General features: G+C 37.7%; 1 protein-coding gene across 1 annotated transcript in view; it reads left to right on the forward strand.

The window, feature by feature from the left end:
* Window positions 1-8,630, forward strand: part of LOC126184950 (talin-1) — a 272,457-nt gene extending 263,827 nt beyond the window's left edge. Inside the window, exons 44-45 of the mRNA XM_049927624.1 lie at window positions 184-458; window positions 5,991-8,630. Coding sequence (XP_049783581.1) covers window positions 184-458; window positions 5,991-6,591 — 876 coding nt within the window. The 3' untranslated portion in view covers window positions 6,592-8,630. The remainder of the gene's footprint in view (window positions 1-183; window positions 459-5,990) is intronic.
* Window positions 8,631-17,716: the final 9,086 nt, after the last annotated feature.

Below are 17,716 nucleotides of genomic sequence, written 5' to 3' on the forward strand. Positions count from 1 at the left end.
CACTTTCATTTGGTAAGTCACATCATCTTTGTTTTTAGGTATATTTTTCCTTCGTGGAATGTTTCCTTCTATTATAACCATATCATATATATATATATATATTTCTTGTAGTGTCATGAGCTATTTGTTTAGATTATTTTCATAGATAGTCTAAAATATTTTTAAAATATCATTGTACTCTAGGCTGCCGGCAATGCAGTGAAACGGGCAACAGATAACTTAGTACGTGCAGCCCAGCAGGCAACACAGCAGGAGAAGCAGCGCAGCCTTGTACTGAACCAGAGAATGGTTGGTGGTATAGCACAGGAAATCAATGCAAGATCTGAAGTTCTGCGAATTGAACGTCAACTGGAGGAAGCATGGAGTCGGTTGACTGCTATCCGCCAAGCAAAGTACAAATTAAAAGGAGAAGCTCCATCAGATTCAGATCCTGAAACTTACGAATCATTCACATCAAGGTAAATACTTGTTTATTTGATGCTCCAAATGAATTAATTTCCAGTGTTGTAATGTACAATCACTCACTCATGAATCACATTTGGATGTTGTTATAAGTGTCACATCACATGCTCTGTGGGTTGCTTTATAAATATAGATTTTGGCTCCATCATATGTTTCATGTTAACATGCCATTGAAAGTAATTGTGTCCTTTCATTGTTTTAACTATTTATCGTTATTTACAGTCGTCAACTTTTTTCTCTAGGTACACAATTTTTGAGACAGTAAATGTGTAATACACAGTTATCATAGTTTTCCAAAATTATTTAGTGAGAGAAGCTAATAGTTGCTTATGGGAACCAACTAGAGCAAAACATATAGCAATAAAAAAATTAAAAATGTATTTTGAAAGTTTGGAACACTGGGTTTCCAGGAAATGAGAAAGAAGAAAAAGAAACATGGAAATAAGTAGTGATGTAGTAAGCTGGCACAGATATACTGTGAAGGATAAGTCATTCTGAACTACAAATCAATATTGGTGTTTTTGTGATTGGGAAACAAGAGAAGATGAACAAATTATAAATTGAGAAACACGAGCTGCCTATAGTCCTCTCTGACTTTCACTCCCAATGAAGTAACTTCAGTTGTAAAAACATGAGATTTGATCTTAGTTCTTGTCTGTTACTATACCAGGTGTGTCTCCTAAGAGTTGTCAGGCACATTTTCTCTGATGTTTCAGCAGATATTTGCAATTTTGGTTTTGCAACGTGTAGCTGGTGCCAACTCAAACAAATAGTACTCATTATATTTCATGCAATGCCTGGCATTGACAGAATGCATTGGTTTGTTTCCAGTTTCAAACAAAATTATTTTGAAATCAGAATTTTATGTGCTCATTTGATAGAACGCTATAAGATTAGTCTACTGCTATACTTGTTTTGCTGACACATGTTAACAGGGACATTAAAACATGAGGAATAACAGGTACTCTAGCAACGACTGAGTAACATGCTCCTGCTTGGTGGGAGCAGTCAGCGCAGTCCACTGCGCTGCTGTCTCTGATGGAGTACTCATTATTTCTTGTGTTTCTCTGTCCCTGTTAACACATATCAGTAAAATGATAGACTAATTTGAGACCCCTCTGTCAAATCGGTACATAAAATTCCATTTTAAGTATCATTTTGTTTGTAATGACACTTTCCATTGACGCTGGCTGCCACATGAAAGACATGGTGAAGAGCATTTGTTGGGGCTGACTCCAGCTACACTTCGCAAAAGCATGATTGCAAGTATCTGCTGAAACACCAGAGACAAAGCACCTGATGACTCTTAGGAGAAAGATCCTGAATAAATATTGAAAATGTTTGCTGACAGTTCGCTTTCTTGCTAACTATCCAATTGCAGCTCATAGTGTTCATATTTTGAAGTAAGCAAACAGTAATATTTGTTCTATGCATTAAATGAAATCACAAATGACTAGATTTCACATTAGGAAATGGTCACACACTGAGCATGTCCAATTAATTCTCAGTGCTCCCTGGGATACAGTGGTTTCAAGTTGCCATATGTGGCAGTGGTACAGGTGATAGTAAACTAATGGAATGTTACGTGTCGCATTTATTGTCAACTTGCTTCCACAGTATGTATTAAAAAGTTTCACTCCCAGCTGTAGATTATTTTGCATATCACATACGTGGATGCTGTGTTGATAATGACAGTTGCTGTCTACATTATTCTTCCGTAATATGCGTGAAGATGTTTAAAATGCAAATAAACAATTCCTTTTTGTTTGCACTTTTTCCTGTACCTGTTTATCTCTAACAATACTTGCAAACAATAATTCATTGATGATAAGTTGGATGATCTTGATGGGCATGCTCTGAAGCCCCTAAGACTAATGTAATGTCCAGTGTAAGTTTTGTTGACATAAAGTACTGCTGGTGTGACATCATTATTCTATTGTCCCGTCTGGGAATACAGTTCGCAAGAGAGTGCTTGCATGACAGGCCATGTGGGCTCAAGTAGTGTCTGCCACAAAGCTTTTCCTGATGGCTTGCACATTCTGCAATGACATGATTGTGTTTATAGTGATAATTTGACTACTTCCACATTTTGTCAAATGAAAGCAATGCAGGTACCTGGAGCATAACTAACTGGCACAGCAATTGGTAGATCCGAGGAGAAATCCAAGAAAGGAACAAAGCCTTAAACTTATTTGCATCAGTGACACAAAAGCAAGGAAGTGTTGCCAAAGCAGCTTCTCATAAGCACCTCCATCTTTGGCCACATTGTCATAAGGGTCAAAGGGCAGCGGGTATGCCAGTGGTGTAAAAGCCTGCATAGTCCCTGTGGTACGACAAGTTCATGATAAGAGCCTGCTGCCACTCAAGGAGAGATTGGAGGCTGCCTCCATGGCCAGAAGAGTGGAACGAACAACCAAATAGACTGAGCTCATGGAAGTGAAAACCACACCAATTGCCAGTTGTATTGTACTCTTAAGAGAGAAAAAACAGCATGGGGACAGTGAACCAAGGTTTATTCTTCTTCCACACGCAAGCGAACAGCAGTTCAGAACATAGACACAAACGTAGAAATAATCCATTTACTGGTACGGGCAATTGCTGACAGTAAATATGAACACAGTTTGAGAGTGAGTGCCTGCTGCCCTGCACTTATAAAGAGGAGGGCTCTGGTGGACGGTGTGACAAATGCCATGCCGTATACACAAGTCATGTGGCCCATCACAGGCAGCCTCTGGTGGCTGGCCCCACAGATGCCATTGGCAGAATATTCTAAGTGTAGCGTGCCAGCAGTCTGGTGCCGCAGTGCGTATCCAAGTATTACGTACAAGGTTATAGCAGTGCCAAATACATTGCTATTAGGAACATTATGTATGTAGATTGTGGACAGTTGCGAATGTGGGTCTCAGGGGAAGCGTGCAAGGGATAAGTCCCTGCAGTCACGCTATTCATCTGTGTCCTCGATGGCTCAGATGGATAGAGCGTCTGCCATGTAAGCAGGGATCCTGGGTTCATGTCCAGATCGGTGTTCACATTTTCAGCTGTCCCCATCAATGTATGTCAGCAACACCTGTCAGCAGCTGGCGGTTTAAATTAATTATCATTTGCATTTGTATGATTTTGCTAAACCTTCATTTCATCCAAATAAATCATATGCATCTTGCCCGTCATACCAATAAATGTGTAGCCAGTAAAGCAAAAAGAGGAGACCAGAAATTTTTGTCCATTGATGCACTTTCTGAGTTCCTGAACTGAAAAGTGTCTTTTCTAACAAAAAAAAAAAAAAATTGATATTTTTGAAACCTCATACTGTGTTTTGTTATTTAGTTCTGGACAGGTTGTATCTGCTGTGAGAAACTGTCCTCTATTGTTTTACCCAAATACAGTTCCATAGACCTCTTCCATACTGGTGCATCTACTCCCCATTTAAATCCTTTCTGGAGTGGATGTAAAACAGTACCCACACCTTCAGCCTTCTGCAGAACTTAACGTTGCTGCCAATGTGTTGCACTATTATCTCAGAGACTTCACATGCTTTTGAACTTGGATAAAGTTAATGATCTACTTAGCTTCCTCATCATGAGCAAGATTGCAAAAAACTTTGACGTTAGATATTATCTATCTATTTTGTTCCAAAGTGTCCATTCTGTGTGGGAGTACACAAATATGTCTTGGACTAGCATCTGTGTTTGACACTGACTGTTGCTCTTTTGTATCACTCATACTGAATTATAAAATAGAATACTTTCACTCAACAAAGTTCTATAAATTACACTCAAATAGTGAATTTTGTCAACACCTGTCCATATTCAGGTATTGCAAAATCACGTGGTGATGTATGAAATGGAGTGAGGCTGGATGAACTGATATGTAAGATCTTCAGCTGCCTAGATTTCCGTGATGACTGTTGTAGTACAACACGTCAGTTCCTACACACAGACATAAAAAACTGATGTAAAGGCCTGTATGTGAACAGTAGGTACACTTGAGAGAAAAAAAAAAACAGCTGAAAAGTTGAGGATGCTTTTCAAACTGCAAACAGTACCTGCTATTAAAAGGGTACTGTGCATAGTACAACCTCCTAACAGACAGATTAAGAAGTGAGAAATAGTGATTTCCATAATTTGACTTTTCTGGAAAATCTCATGAAAGTGCAAACATACAGTAAAGTCAGAATTGCAAGCATAAATAAAAATAAAATGTTTGGCACAAGTCCATCAAACCGTGGGCGTAACTCAGTCTGACCAAGAGCATACCCAGGATCTAAGCTAGGGGAGGGCAACTTGTATTTAGATTCAGAGAAGGGAGAAGGGTGGAGGCAATGAAATGTGAAACAAAGCTCAAAACTATTTAAAGACTGTTTAGTGACCGTCAAACATACTTAATAGCAGGCATCTACTTACTGCCTGAAATGTTCTTAACATAGATAGTATAGTTTTTATGAGATTTATACATATTATTTTCTGTCAGAAAAGTAGCGTTCAGATACGTGATAGTACTAAATAACAATTTCAATAGTTCTTTACATTAGCTGGTAACATGAGAAGAAATACCAAAATCTGAAGGTTCAGTGCTACTGGAAGCATTTATAACCCAGAGCCAACTGACATTTTCAGTTGCGAGGAGAATATCAGCAAACTGTGAAATAGTTTTTGAGATTTCTTGACAGATACTTCTTGTGTGTGTGTGTGTGTGTGTGTGTGTGTGTGTGTGTGTGTGTGTGTGTGTGTGTGTGTGTGTGCGCGTGTGTGTGTGAGAGAGAGAGAGAGAGAGAGAGAGAGTCTCAACAGTGAGGAGACTATTAGCACCCTAAATGGCTCCAGACAAACTGTAGACATCTCACGTTGACAGAGAAGGAAAATTATAAGGAGAGAGTAAAGTCCCACTGGTAAATTAAGTTATGTCCATAGGTCAGAACATACGTGAAGGAACAACAACTTCAGACACAAGCAAATGCTCTGTACTGGGTGCCCTTTTTGAAAATGAGCTTAAAATTTATTTATCTTAAGTTGTTTTTTCAAAGAGCCAAATATTTAGGTGCCTGCTGGGTTAAATAATTATGATATACTTGAGGATTCCACCCTAAACAAACCACAGTTTCTTCTTATTCACTATTTCCTACATGTTTCGTTGCTATTACTTACATCACATTTTGTTGCCCACATTGGTGTCTTTCTCCTTCCAGTACAGTAATATTCTAAAACTATTTGTGATATACAATACTACTTCCAGACTGCTATATAATTATGTTGTCTTCATTTAAACATCTGTTTTTATCATACTTTTGTAATTTCTATAAACATGTGCTTTTGTTGCTATTACTGGTATATTTTTCACGTTACTAAACTTTATCACTCTGTACAATATTGATCCTGTATTTTTAATAAGTGTACAGTTTAAAAATTTTCTCGTAAGTAGATTATTCATAGAATTAAATTAACCACCTCTTTTCTACTGTTGTTATAAATTTTAATTAAATTTCTGCTTTATGTCAATGTCACCATGTAAACAAAAATGCTACCAATTTGCAGGTATGAGACACGGTCATTTGACAATACTTTGCGCCAGTCTCCAGTGGGCACTTTCACGACCACATTTTCTACAACAGTCAATAACAGTACACCGCAAAATGGCAATGTATCATCTCCAGAGAAGCTATATTCAAGTTTGAGCAAAGTGGAGAAAGCATATTCCAGCATTCGTGGTATGCTAGATGAGGCAGACACAAAGGACACGCAGTCTCCTAGTAAACTATCAAGCTTTGAAACTGCCAGTTCAAAGGCATTCAATAGCCCTGCAAAATTTAACAAAGAAGAACGAAGTAAAACAAGTGATCAGAGTAAAACAAATGGTGCACTGAGTAATAATGAAACAGAAACTAGAATTTATACAAGCACTCCATCACGACAGGTGGCAGGCACTTTTGATTTGTCAAATGATTCCAGTCAAGGTTATTCTAGTATGACTGCAGAATCTAGTTTTAACAATTATTCCACTTTTCAGGGTGATGAGAATACAACTTTAGAGCAAAGAATGCTAAAGCAGTCAGTTACTCAGCGTACTGAAAAGCGTACGATCACAATGACCACATCATCACTGAAATCTTTTCAACTTGATGAAACCCAGAAATGAGAACTTCGTTTTTCAGAACACTTTCAATAACTTTGCTGGATTTGGAATGTTCTGATTACAGTAGAATCAAAAACCTATTTTTTGATTTAATAAAACTAAATATTTAGTTTTAAATTTTTGAAGGCTGTAAAACTTTGAAACTGATATATTTTGAGGGAATAATCCCACAAATGGGAAAATTATTCCATTTAATAACAGAATTTATGGAAATAGTGTCTTTTAAACATTATTTTGTACTATTATAATTACTGACTCAGTTTTAAAGTTTTTAGTTAAAGTTATATCATGGATGTAGTTGCTACATTAGATCTAAACTCTCATGTGTATGAAAGTGTTAGTGAGTATGACATTTTTTTATCTGTATAATGTATGAATGTTACGTATAATGTTGATGATTAATGCTGTAAAACTTTATTACATAAAATGAATTATGTTGACATCATTTTTTAATCAAAGTTTTATAGAAATTGACAGATAATTCTAAATTTAGTGTTGTTAATCAGTAACTAATCACACTGATGTAAGCAAATGGTGAAGTAAGCATTTTTTTTCAAAAAAGACATTCTATTTGCAACTTTCGGAATAATTTTAAGAAATGATTGATAGCACATTAGTTGGAGCTGAATAAAATTTTATAATGTGCATAATTTATTTCATATTAAAATTGCCTTTCAAAATGTTAATGCTGTCCATTTGTGATTACAGACTGTACTATTTTTGTGCTATAAGTATCAAATGTGGTAAATTTTGTTATAGACTGCATGTAATTACAAGTCCAAGTATGTTCTGCAACATTACAGAGCAGTTAGAACAACCTCTGTCATTCCTGGATGTATTTGGATGTGAATGTATTCACGGGATTGTGATTCAGATTTAATACATTCATTGTTGTCTTTTGAAATTGTGGTGCTATGCTATAAAACTATTCTGCTTTATTTTGTTAAAGAATTATTTAAATTTTTGAAATGCAAAGGATGTGATAAATCAATATAATTTTTATTAGGAATGCTGTGAAACCTGTGTTCAGCTCTTGTCTCACTTGCAGTGTAATTTGTTGTGCTCTGTTTCTTTTTTGATATATTGTTTTATGCTTTGTCCATACTAAGACTTGAATGTTACAGTTACTGAAGTAGTAACAACACAAATTATCTTTGATCTGTGTGCTAATCATCAGCATGCAGGAAAAATTTCTAAAGTAAAATTTTTACTTGTTATATAATGCATTAATTTTGTAAAGGAAGAAAAATTTTAGGGCTGTAAACCTGACATGAGATTTTAGATGAATCATGAAATGCCTTATATGCTGTTGTGGGGAAAAAAATCTAGTCTGGTATGAATAATGTAAATAAATTCTAGTCTGTTTATATGTGAAAGTTACGATAGCACATGAGAAGTAAGCTTTTAAAGCTATTTTACACCCCTCAAAACAGTAGTTTTATGGAGTTAAACAGCTGAATATGCATTTTATATTTTTTATTGCAAATGGAAAGAGGAGGCGAGAGAGAAATTGTATCCACATACTTGTGCCATTTATTTTTGTAATGACTGAAATGAGCAATTTACTGGCAAAGGTAATGTACTGAGCTTATTGTCACTTATGCTAGTGAAAATTAAAATCAATTATCTTCAGGATATCCTTAATGGTAGCAAGCATGCACATTATTAGTAAGCATTTCCTTTTAATATACTTAGAGTAATATCTTGAAAACTTCCTATCATGTCTTGATGAGTTGTCTTTTGGCCTGTCATTGTTACACTGTAATATTCGGACTTTCACAATAGTGCATACAGCTGTTAATGGTTATTTGCTTTTGTATATATGTGATACAGACTTTGAATTTAAAGTTAGAGGCAAAAGGCAAAACTGCATCAAATGTGGGTTGTAAGACCATACCTAACACGTGAAGGTATATAACAACTGGCTAGATACAATATGAGAAATCAGATGCAGACTTTGATGTCACTGAGGTCAGTTTTCCCTCCTTGTTAGCCAAAGAGAAAAAGGACCAAAAAGATTCATTATTAAAAAAAAAAAAACCTGAGATGAATGTAAAAACACAGGGTTCAGAATGTATAATATAAGGCATTACCTACTTTCCACATTTTTTTTTTTTTTTTTGGGGGGGGGGGGGGGGGGGTTGGAAGAGTCATGCACATCCACACTCGGGCTAAAAAGAGTGTATCAGTTTTTCCTTCTCTCTTAGGAAATACTGGTATGAATGAACTACGAACTTTTTTATGTTTTTGAGGTTATTCCTTCAGTTAATAAGTATGCAATTTGTGCTGTTAAGTTACTACAGACCTAAAACATTGTGGGGACCCTGGCTGACAAACACATCCAAAAGTACAAACTTTGAACTGGACAATTAGATTTCTCATTAAGGAAGGAGAGAGTGATAGATAAGAGTATCACATCAGAGATACAGTATCATCATCAAATTAAATTTTACATGCTAACTTTTCATTATTTCCATCATTAGTGGCAATGCACAACACTTTACCTGCATTAATTGCAAAATACAATGTTTTACTAATAAATTAATATGAAAGGTGCTAGCCATGATCAAATGGGAAAAGCCACCCAGTGTCGAAGTTGAGATAAAGAGCTTCTAGTCACTGGTGTTGCATAAAGTTTCATTTCCTCTACACACCCCGTGTTCGCTATGTCATGTGAAGTGCAAGTTATGCTGTACACTTTTGTGCAGACCTTTCCATCACCTCTCAGTTTTGTCATTTTTTGTGTGTACCACATACTGTTGATAATTTACTATGTTTATAATTGTTCATTTTTTCAACTGTGGTAGTTCATCTATTCAGTGTTTTGTATTGTTGAAGATAAACTTTTGTTTATTAAGAATGTGGCTTTTAATAGTGGAATATATCATCTAAGCCACTATCATTATTGTTACATGAAAGGCGAAGTGTGTTCATGAAGTGTTTCTCCAGAGTAACTGCTATATTTAGTTAAATAAAAATCTTAATAAGAAGACATTGTTGTGATAGTTATTTTTTTTTTAAAATACTTTAGGAGGAAAGAGACCTCTCACCAAATAGCCTAAGTGTTGAGACGTCAAGAGGCACACACAAAAGACTTTCTAGCTTTTGGAATAAATACTTGATTGAGCTAGAGTAAACACACACACACACACACACACACACACATACACACACACACACACACACACTTGTGCCCCTACGTTGTGCTGGATAGATATTCATTGTAGGTCCAGATAGCACAGTGTTGGAGCGCAGGTAGGTGTGTGTGTGTGTGTGTGTGTGTGTGTGTGTGTGTGTGTGTGTGTGCGCGCGCGCACACGTGCGCACATCACGCACTTGCACATTGATTTGTACTGAAAAGTAACAACAAGTTTTCTTTTCCTTTTGAGCGTGCCTGGTAGCTGAACACTTCTGCTATAATGTGAGTTGTCACCTTTAGTCCTAAAGTATTTATGTTCTTCCAGAACTTTCGTTACTAATTTGTTTTTAGTTTAACAAAAGTACATACATTTAAATTGCCTGTAAAGTATATGTTATTATATTTTTGTTCGTGAATGTTTCTCACCACTTTCACTGTTAAACATTAATACATTGCTATTGCAGAGGAACAAGGCATTTAACAGGCATGTTGTAAGGAAATAACAGCCCCCCCCCCCCCAATCTCTCTCTGTCTCTCTCTCTCTCTCTCTCTCTCTCTCTCTCTCTCTCTCTCTCTCTCTCTCTCTCTGTGTGTGTGTGTGTGTGTGTGTGTGTGTGTGTGTGTGTGTGTGTGTGTGTAAAAAACAAATGCACACACAGTTAGTTCAGATTCTGAAACCTATATGATTATAGTATATTACATTGCCATAACTTTCTTGAATTTATTAAAAAATTGAAAAGTTAATTTTTTTCAGGTCAGTAATGAACAGTACCTTTGATATGTAGTAATAGTTTTATGTTACTTAAAAATAAAGTGTCCCAATTATAGCATCTTAGTATTCACATTTGAGGTACATCACCACAGTGTATCATAAACACATGGGACTGTTGCTGGATATCCAAATAGTCAGTTGTATGATGGACATAATGCATTCAGTGATGCTGTTACTGATTTCTTAGCACATTCTTCTCAGCTGAGATGTTTTGATAGGTGACAATTTAAAATTTCATCTTATATTTGTTGCTGGTATAGAACTGTGTTAAAAATGGCTGCTTTGGTTTCTTGCAGCAGTCACATGGTGGGGACAGTCTGAAATGAGATTTTTCTTACATTCCATTTGTGTAGTAAACTGAAGAAAGAATTCAGAATTCCTTACCATTTTTATTTCATGTTAGATGGTGTCTGCAACTGTAAAAGATTTGCATGTTTTTCTGTGAAAAGATAAATATTAATTAGGAAACAGTGTTTAAAAATAGATATTTCATTTGAAACTTACCTCCAGTGATGTGCTGGCAAGTATTAGACCTTGCCATACATTTCAAATAAAATATATGTTTTTAGTTTGGCACTTGTTAGTCATTTGGTTAAAGTTCATATATTCTTTTTTACTATAAAATGCAATTAGTAGTTCAGTAAGCTTTTCCTTACAACATGCTGGTGACCTGTGTTATTCTTTAAGTGGCAAGACTGTGGATGTTTTGTTTAACAATTTTTCAGTTCTAAGACAAGTCTTACCCTAATTCCTAGGATGATAAAGGCCATGTTTTCCACTTTGCAGTGTGTAACACATTCACTGTGGCATGCATATTTAAAGTGAATTAACCTTTTTTTCACCAATGTAATACACACAGAAGTGAATACTTTGATAAAACATTTTCATGATTGAACACTAGCTGCGGGTCAGTACGCCAAAGCTTTAATTTATTTTGATTGTAAAATGACTAAAACGCATACTATACCAGTACTTCATAAACTGATTAATCATGATGTATTACCATAATTTCATGATGAAGAAATGGGCCTTACTTTGTATGAAATATTAGTAATATCTGTCTACTGAAATATATTTTTAGAATTGTTATTTTACTAGAGCTTGTAAAAATTGGTGCCTTGTTAAAACAAATTTTAACAGTTAATATGTATCAAAGGCTAGAACATGAATTTTAAATTAAAAACACAACATTATTTACAGAATTTCTGTGTCTTCCTTTAGTGCCGACATTATAGTGTGCTTGAGAAATTTTTATGTTCATCATTCATTGATGAAAACTGTATTATGTGCTGTTGAAGTGAGTTCTGCATTTTGTTTTTTGTGGCACTCGCCATAACTAATCAACAAGAGATGATGTACATTGAATACTATTATGCTTCCCTTTGTCTACAGTTTGTAAATGTTTGTTCTTCATTGCATGGACCACACTGAGTAATTAAAAACCATTACACACACACACACACACACACACACACACACACACACACACACACACACACACACGGTGCCAGTTAGGCACACAATGTCGGGACTGCAGTTGGGCTGGTGGACTAGAGTGGGATGGAGGCTGTATTGGGTTGGGTGAGTAGTGGGAGAAAGAAGTAGGAAAAGGGGTTGGGGATGGGTAGCTAGTGGCTCGGAGGGAGACAGTAGATGTGATGGCTATAAATGTGGGAGGGAGGGATGGCAGATGCATGGGCTAGGCATGTGGTACGTGGGTACCAGAGCTGGTGGGTGGGGTGTGGCATACAGTCAAGATGATGTGGTGGGGTGAATTAGAAGGGATGAGAGGACAGAGGAAGGGGAAACTTGAGTGGAGGGTGCAGTGGCAGTGGATTAGCTGAAACTGGGACTAGGATGATTAAGGGAACAAAGGCTGTGTGTCTTATTTACACAGTTTGTGAAACAGCCATCAAACTCGAGTATGATGCGTTCACACAGGAAAAGAAATCCACAACTGCACTGTTGATGACAAATTGCTGGAAACAGTATTTACTGCAAAATGTCTAAGAGTAACTATCCAGGGCGACCATAAGTGGAATGACTACATAAAACAGTAGTAGGAGTAACAGATACCAGACTGATTTGTAGGAAGAAAGTGGCTTACAGGGCACTTGTTCAACTGATTTTTTAGTATTGTTCATCAATCTGGGATCCTTAGTGGGTAGGACTAATAGAAGAGATAAAGAATATCGAACAAAGTGTGGCACATTTCCTCATAGGAACATTTAGTTGGTGCGAGAGTGTTATAGAGAGGCTAAATAAAGTCAAGTGGCAGATGTTACAAGACAGACATTGTGCATCACAGAGGTCTACTATTGAAATTTCGAGATTTAATTTTCTGGGAAGAGTCTGCACATGCACCATTTGTACTCTACCTCATCAAAGGATTTATTCTGATATCTAGCAAGTTTTAATTCCCTTTTGTGTGTACCTGTTGGTGACTCAATGCTTCTGCTATTCAGTGAGTGGTCTTCTTTACTCCTACATTATTTACATTTCACCAGAAGTTTCAGCACTATATTTAAAGAAACCTAAGGCTTTTTTAAACCACATTGCTTTTTGATAAGTGGCACATTCTTATATTGTATGGAGGCTACATCAGTGTTATAAACATGTTATTTGTTTTCAGAAAGGAAAAAATATATCATACTGGTTGAAGAAGTGTAACTGAAGATAATGGTCTTTTTTATCTTATTATGTGCACATTTCAGTTAATTTTCAACTAAAGCAGAATGTTGGTTCATGTGTGTTGCGTTACGGGGATGTTAGTGGAAGAAAAAGTTGGTGTTCTATGGATAGGAGTGTGGGATGTTAGGCCCCATACTCAAGTTGGCAGTTTAGAGAATTTGGAAAGAGAAGTATATAGCTTTAAACTGGATATAGTGAGAAGGGCTATCAACAGAGCATCAGAGAGTGATAATACAGAAGTAAGTTTAATAATAGAGGAATAAATCAGGTAACCTATGAACAGTGCAGGGAGCAGATTACAATAGCCAAGAGACATTGAGATGCCAAAAAGCAAGGGATAGCGATATGCATACATACAGACAGCTGTAGTATCACTTACACAAGGTATAGAAGGGCAGTGCATTGGCAGAGCTGTCATTTGTACTTGGGCGATCCATATGAAAAGGTTTCTGACATGTTTATGGCCACATAATGGGAATTAAAAGCTCCAAAGCGGAGTTGTAGTTGGAGCGAGACACCTGGGAATTCCATTTCAGAACCCGTTATGGAATTCAGTATTCCAAGAGCCATAGTGTCGAGAGTGTGCCAATAATACCACATTTCAGGCATTACCTCTTGTCATGGACAATGCAATGGCTGACAGCCTTCACTTAATGACTGAGAGCAGCAGCGTTTGCATAGAGTTGTCAGTGCTAACAGATAAGTAACTCTGTGTGAAATAAATGCAGAAATCATTGTTGGACATAAGAAGAACATATCTGTTAGAAAAGTGCAACAAAATGTGGTGTTAATGGGCTATGGCAGCAGATGACTGACAGGAGTGCCTTTGCGAACCGCACAATGTTGCCTGCAGCACCTCTCCTGGGCTCGTGACCATGTGATTTGGACCCTAGATGACTGGAAAACCATGGCCTCAGCGTCACCACAGTGTCGTGCTGAGGGTATCACAGTATGTCCTACAAAGCTGATAAATATTGTCTGAGGGTCTTGAGAGCTGAGACTGTTACATGTGGAGAAACCCATGTTCGAGTGTCATCAGGAATTTATTACAGGTAGCAAACGAATACTTCCAAAGCATTGGCTCTTCTGGGGCACAAACTTGGTAATTGTCATCTGTACATGCTGCGGCTAGGGACAGGTAAACCGCAACAGTTACAAATGCTGGGTATAACATTCAATTGTACATGTTGTGACATACCTGGTCCCTCTTTCAGGCTACTAGCCACATTACTGGAACCACATCCTTAACTACTACTTATTCACTACTCTACCTACCTAATCTTTCTAGAGAAAACCTGACCTAAATGAACACTATCCTGGACTCAACATGTCTCACACCCCCAGACTAAATGCTAGCCACCCGGGGAACCTCCACATGAGTCACACTCTTATTTATTTTAAATTTTCTCTTGTTGTCCCAAGCATAGGGTCGCACAGATACCGTGTTTGCCTTCCACCAGTAGTGTCAGCTCCTATAAGGAAGTGTCTTAGGTGCTGAAGAGTTGCTAATGGACTCCTACACATAGCGAGAGCCAGAGACTACATAAAATGTGTCTGAAATGAAATGTGAAAACTCAACTAATTTCAGATTCAACCACAGAGAGAATTAGGAGGACCAATTCTTCTAAGAGGAGAAGAGTGTAATGGTGCAATCTAAAGGCAAGGACTTGTTGCAAAAAGAGGACTACCTGCCACAACACAGTGACACAGCATTACCTCACATTTGACTGGGAGTCACAGCATTCTTGGCTGGCCGATTACCATAACTGGTGTGCTTCAGAACGTAGCATACATATCTGTGGCAGCCACTCGACAACAAACCTTCTCTGGTGCATATACACATTGACCTTCCAGTCCGACTGGGCATCGAATTGGTGAGTCATTGAGTTAGCATCCACAGGAGTGTGGGCTTACACTTTGATGCTGCTACAACTGAACTGCCAGGCTAGCAGGACAGCTTGCCTTGAGATCCAACCACAGTACTGATGGGCCAAGGGTCGAACTGAAGCCTTCCCAGCTACAGAACCGCTGGATGTCCACAAAGTGGCAGAAGCCACCAGCCAGATGCTGGAACAGGATTTGCACCCTGGATACCTACACTCCTGTCACTCGCGATGGTTGTGCAGGCTGTCAGCATGTCTTGCTCTCAGCATAGCCACACCAGCACCTGACACAGCTCCCGCCAAGAAGTGTAGGATCATACAGTGAGCCCACTGTTGGTCCGAGTTGGGCATAGCAGTTGCAGGTGTCTTCATGACAACATTTTGCACACTGAGGTCCGTTAGTTTGATGCCCACCACCCTACGACCACCTGTCATGGACAACAGTCTACTATTATAAACTGTGGGGAAATAAATAAAAGTTTTCTACTGTGACCAAGTGATTGTGATTCACTCTGCCCACCAACCTTCAGCAGAGAACACACATACCCCTTAAAATATATTTAAAAGTACACAATGTACTGTTTATCACACTAACAAATGTAGCACATTAACACGATTTAAGTTTGTGGTGAATCTTCCAGACTGTATGTATGGTCATGGTATGAGAGACTTTTTCATTCCTGACATTTTGTGCAGAGCTGAGTTGGACATTGTCAGAGGTGCTCCAGGCTCTCCTGAGCCGTCTGACAGATAGCATGTCAGAGAGTAAAATAAATACCGTATTTACTCGAATCTAAGCCGCACTCGAATCTAAGCCGCACCTGAAAAATGACACTCGAAATAAAGGAAAAAAAAATTTCCCGAATCTAAGCCGCACCTGAAATTTGAGACTCGAAATTCAAGGGGAGAGAGAAGTTTTAGGCCGCACCTCCAAATCGAAACAAAGTTGGTCCATTGTAATATGAGACACAATTTAGGTCGAATGAATGACGATACAGCTACAGTAGTTTTGTTCGAGTCGTAAGCTTAGCAGTTAAGCTTTACCACGTAGCCATTGCTATGCGTCAGGCGCTCCGTCCGTATTTATACCGATACCCTTCCTTTTTCACGTGCTTCGTCTGGTTTGAATCGATTGCTTATTTTTCTTTGATCTGATAAGTGCCGTTCTCTTTGATTTAGGTGTTTACGTCACTCTAAGCTGAAAATGCATTACTGTACTGTGTCGTGCACTGTTTGTTGGATTCTGATAATGTGTGTTTACAACCTGTCGCCGCTTACAATTAAAAAACAAAAGAGAGGAATCGTCTCATTAGCGAAACAATGGCAAGAGACTGCTATTTGTTGTTACTTACACTGCTACTTTCTTTGATAATGATCAACAAGAATCAAATAATAGACTGCGTATGATAGAACATGTTCTGAACGAGAGTTAGGTGAAAATTTTTCTCCATTTGAAAATCTTTGCGGCCGCTTCCTTATTACATCAAATTCTGCACAGAAATTAGAGTCATCTTAGATTTAAAAATCTAGTCACTTGCCGTGCTTCATTTCTGACAGTATCACTATTAGGCATAAGAATAATACGAATATAAACATGACACGATACGTATATTCTTCCGCGTTTGCTGTTGTCTCACTCTAGTTTCGTAGTTTATTAGGCAGACAGGATTTAAATGAGATAGCAGCAAACACGAAAGAATACATGGCAAAATGTTTATATTCGTATTATTCTTATGGTGAAGAGAATACTGTATGTGATTCAAATTTCATCAGGTTCCTATTAGCAACCATCTCTTCTCACAGATAGGAAAAAATTCAGAACGTAGATTTGGCCATATTGACAAACATCCCAAACAGTCTTGCCAGTCAGATTTTCGTAGTACATTGAAATTGTGCTACATTCGAAGATGAACAATACGGAATTTGTATTTACTTCATTGGATAATATATGAAAATGCAGTGGTCGAAACTCGCGGCGGAGAAAAAAAGCTCGTCTTCCACTTTTTTTAAAAAAATTTATTTACTGACGCAGAGGTTTTGGCGCCACTATTTATCTTTGTGCCTACAAAGCATGCCTGCGTAGCGCTACGTATATTCGACGGGAAAAGTTAGTTGTGGCGGCACGTACGAACATTTTTCATAACTCCCGCTTGCTTTGCACTCGATTCTAAGCCGCAGGCGGTTTTTTGGATTACGAAAACCGGAAAAAAAAGTGCGGCTTAGATTCGAGTAAATACGGTACTGTGGAAAGGATGCGTAGTAGGTGTTTATGCAGTATTGTCAAAGGTAAAACTTGACTATAGAAATACCATCTGTCAAAGACAAAACTTGGGGATTCTGAAGAGATACTGATCATGTATCACTAAGTTTCATGGATTTTTCTTTTCTGTTGAAATTGTCCCCATGTTTATATATTTAGAAGACTGTAGATAACAGTTCGTCTCTGTAGATGAAACTTTGCTTTTGGAAAACTTCACTTCATGGTTTCCTGACTAAAGAGGATGTTGTGCTGCAGCTGACATTTTTACCATCACTAGTTACCAAGGACTTCGAGTTCCCCTCATAACTGTATTCATTGGAGTTATGTATACCCCACATGCAATGTGGAGGGCCCTTATCCTTACAGAGCCGTCAGCTTGACAC

Source organism: Schistocerca cancellata, chromosome 4, assembly GCF_023864275.1.
Source record: "Schistocerca cancellata isolate TAMUIC-IGC-003103 chromosome 4, iqSchCanc2.1, whole genome shotgun sequence".
NCBI lineage: Eukaryota > Metazoa > Arthropoda > Insecta > Orthoptera > Acrididae > Schistocerca > Schistocerca cancellata.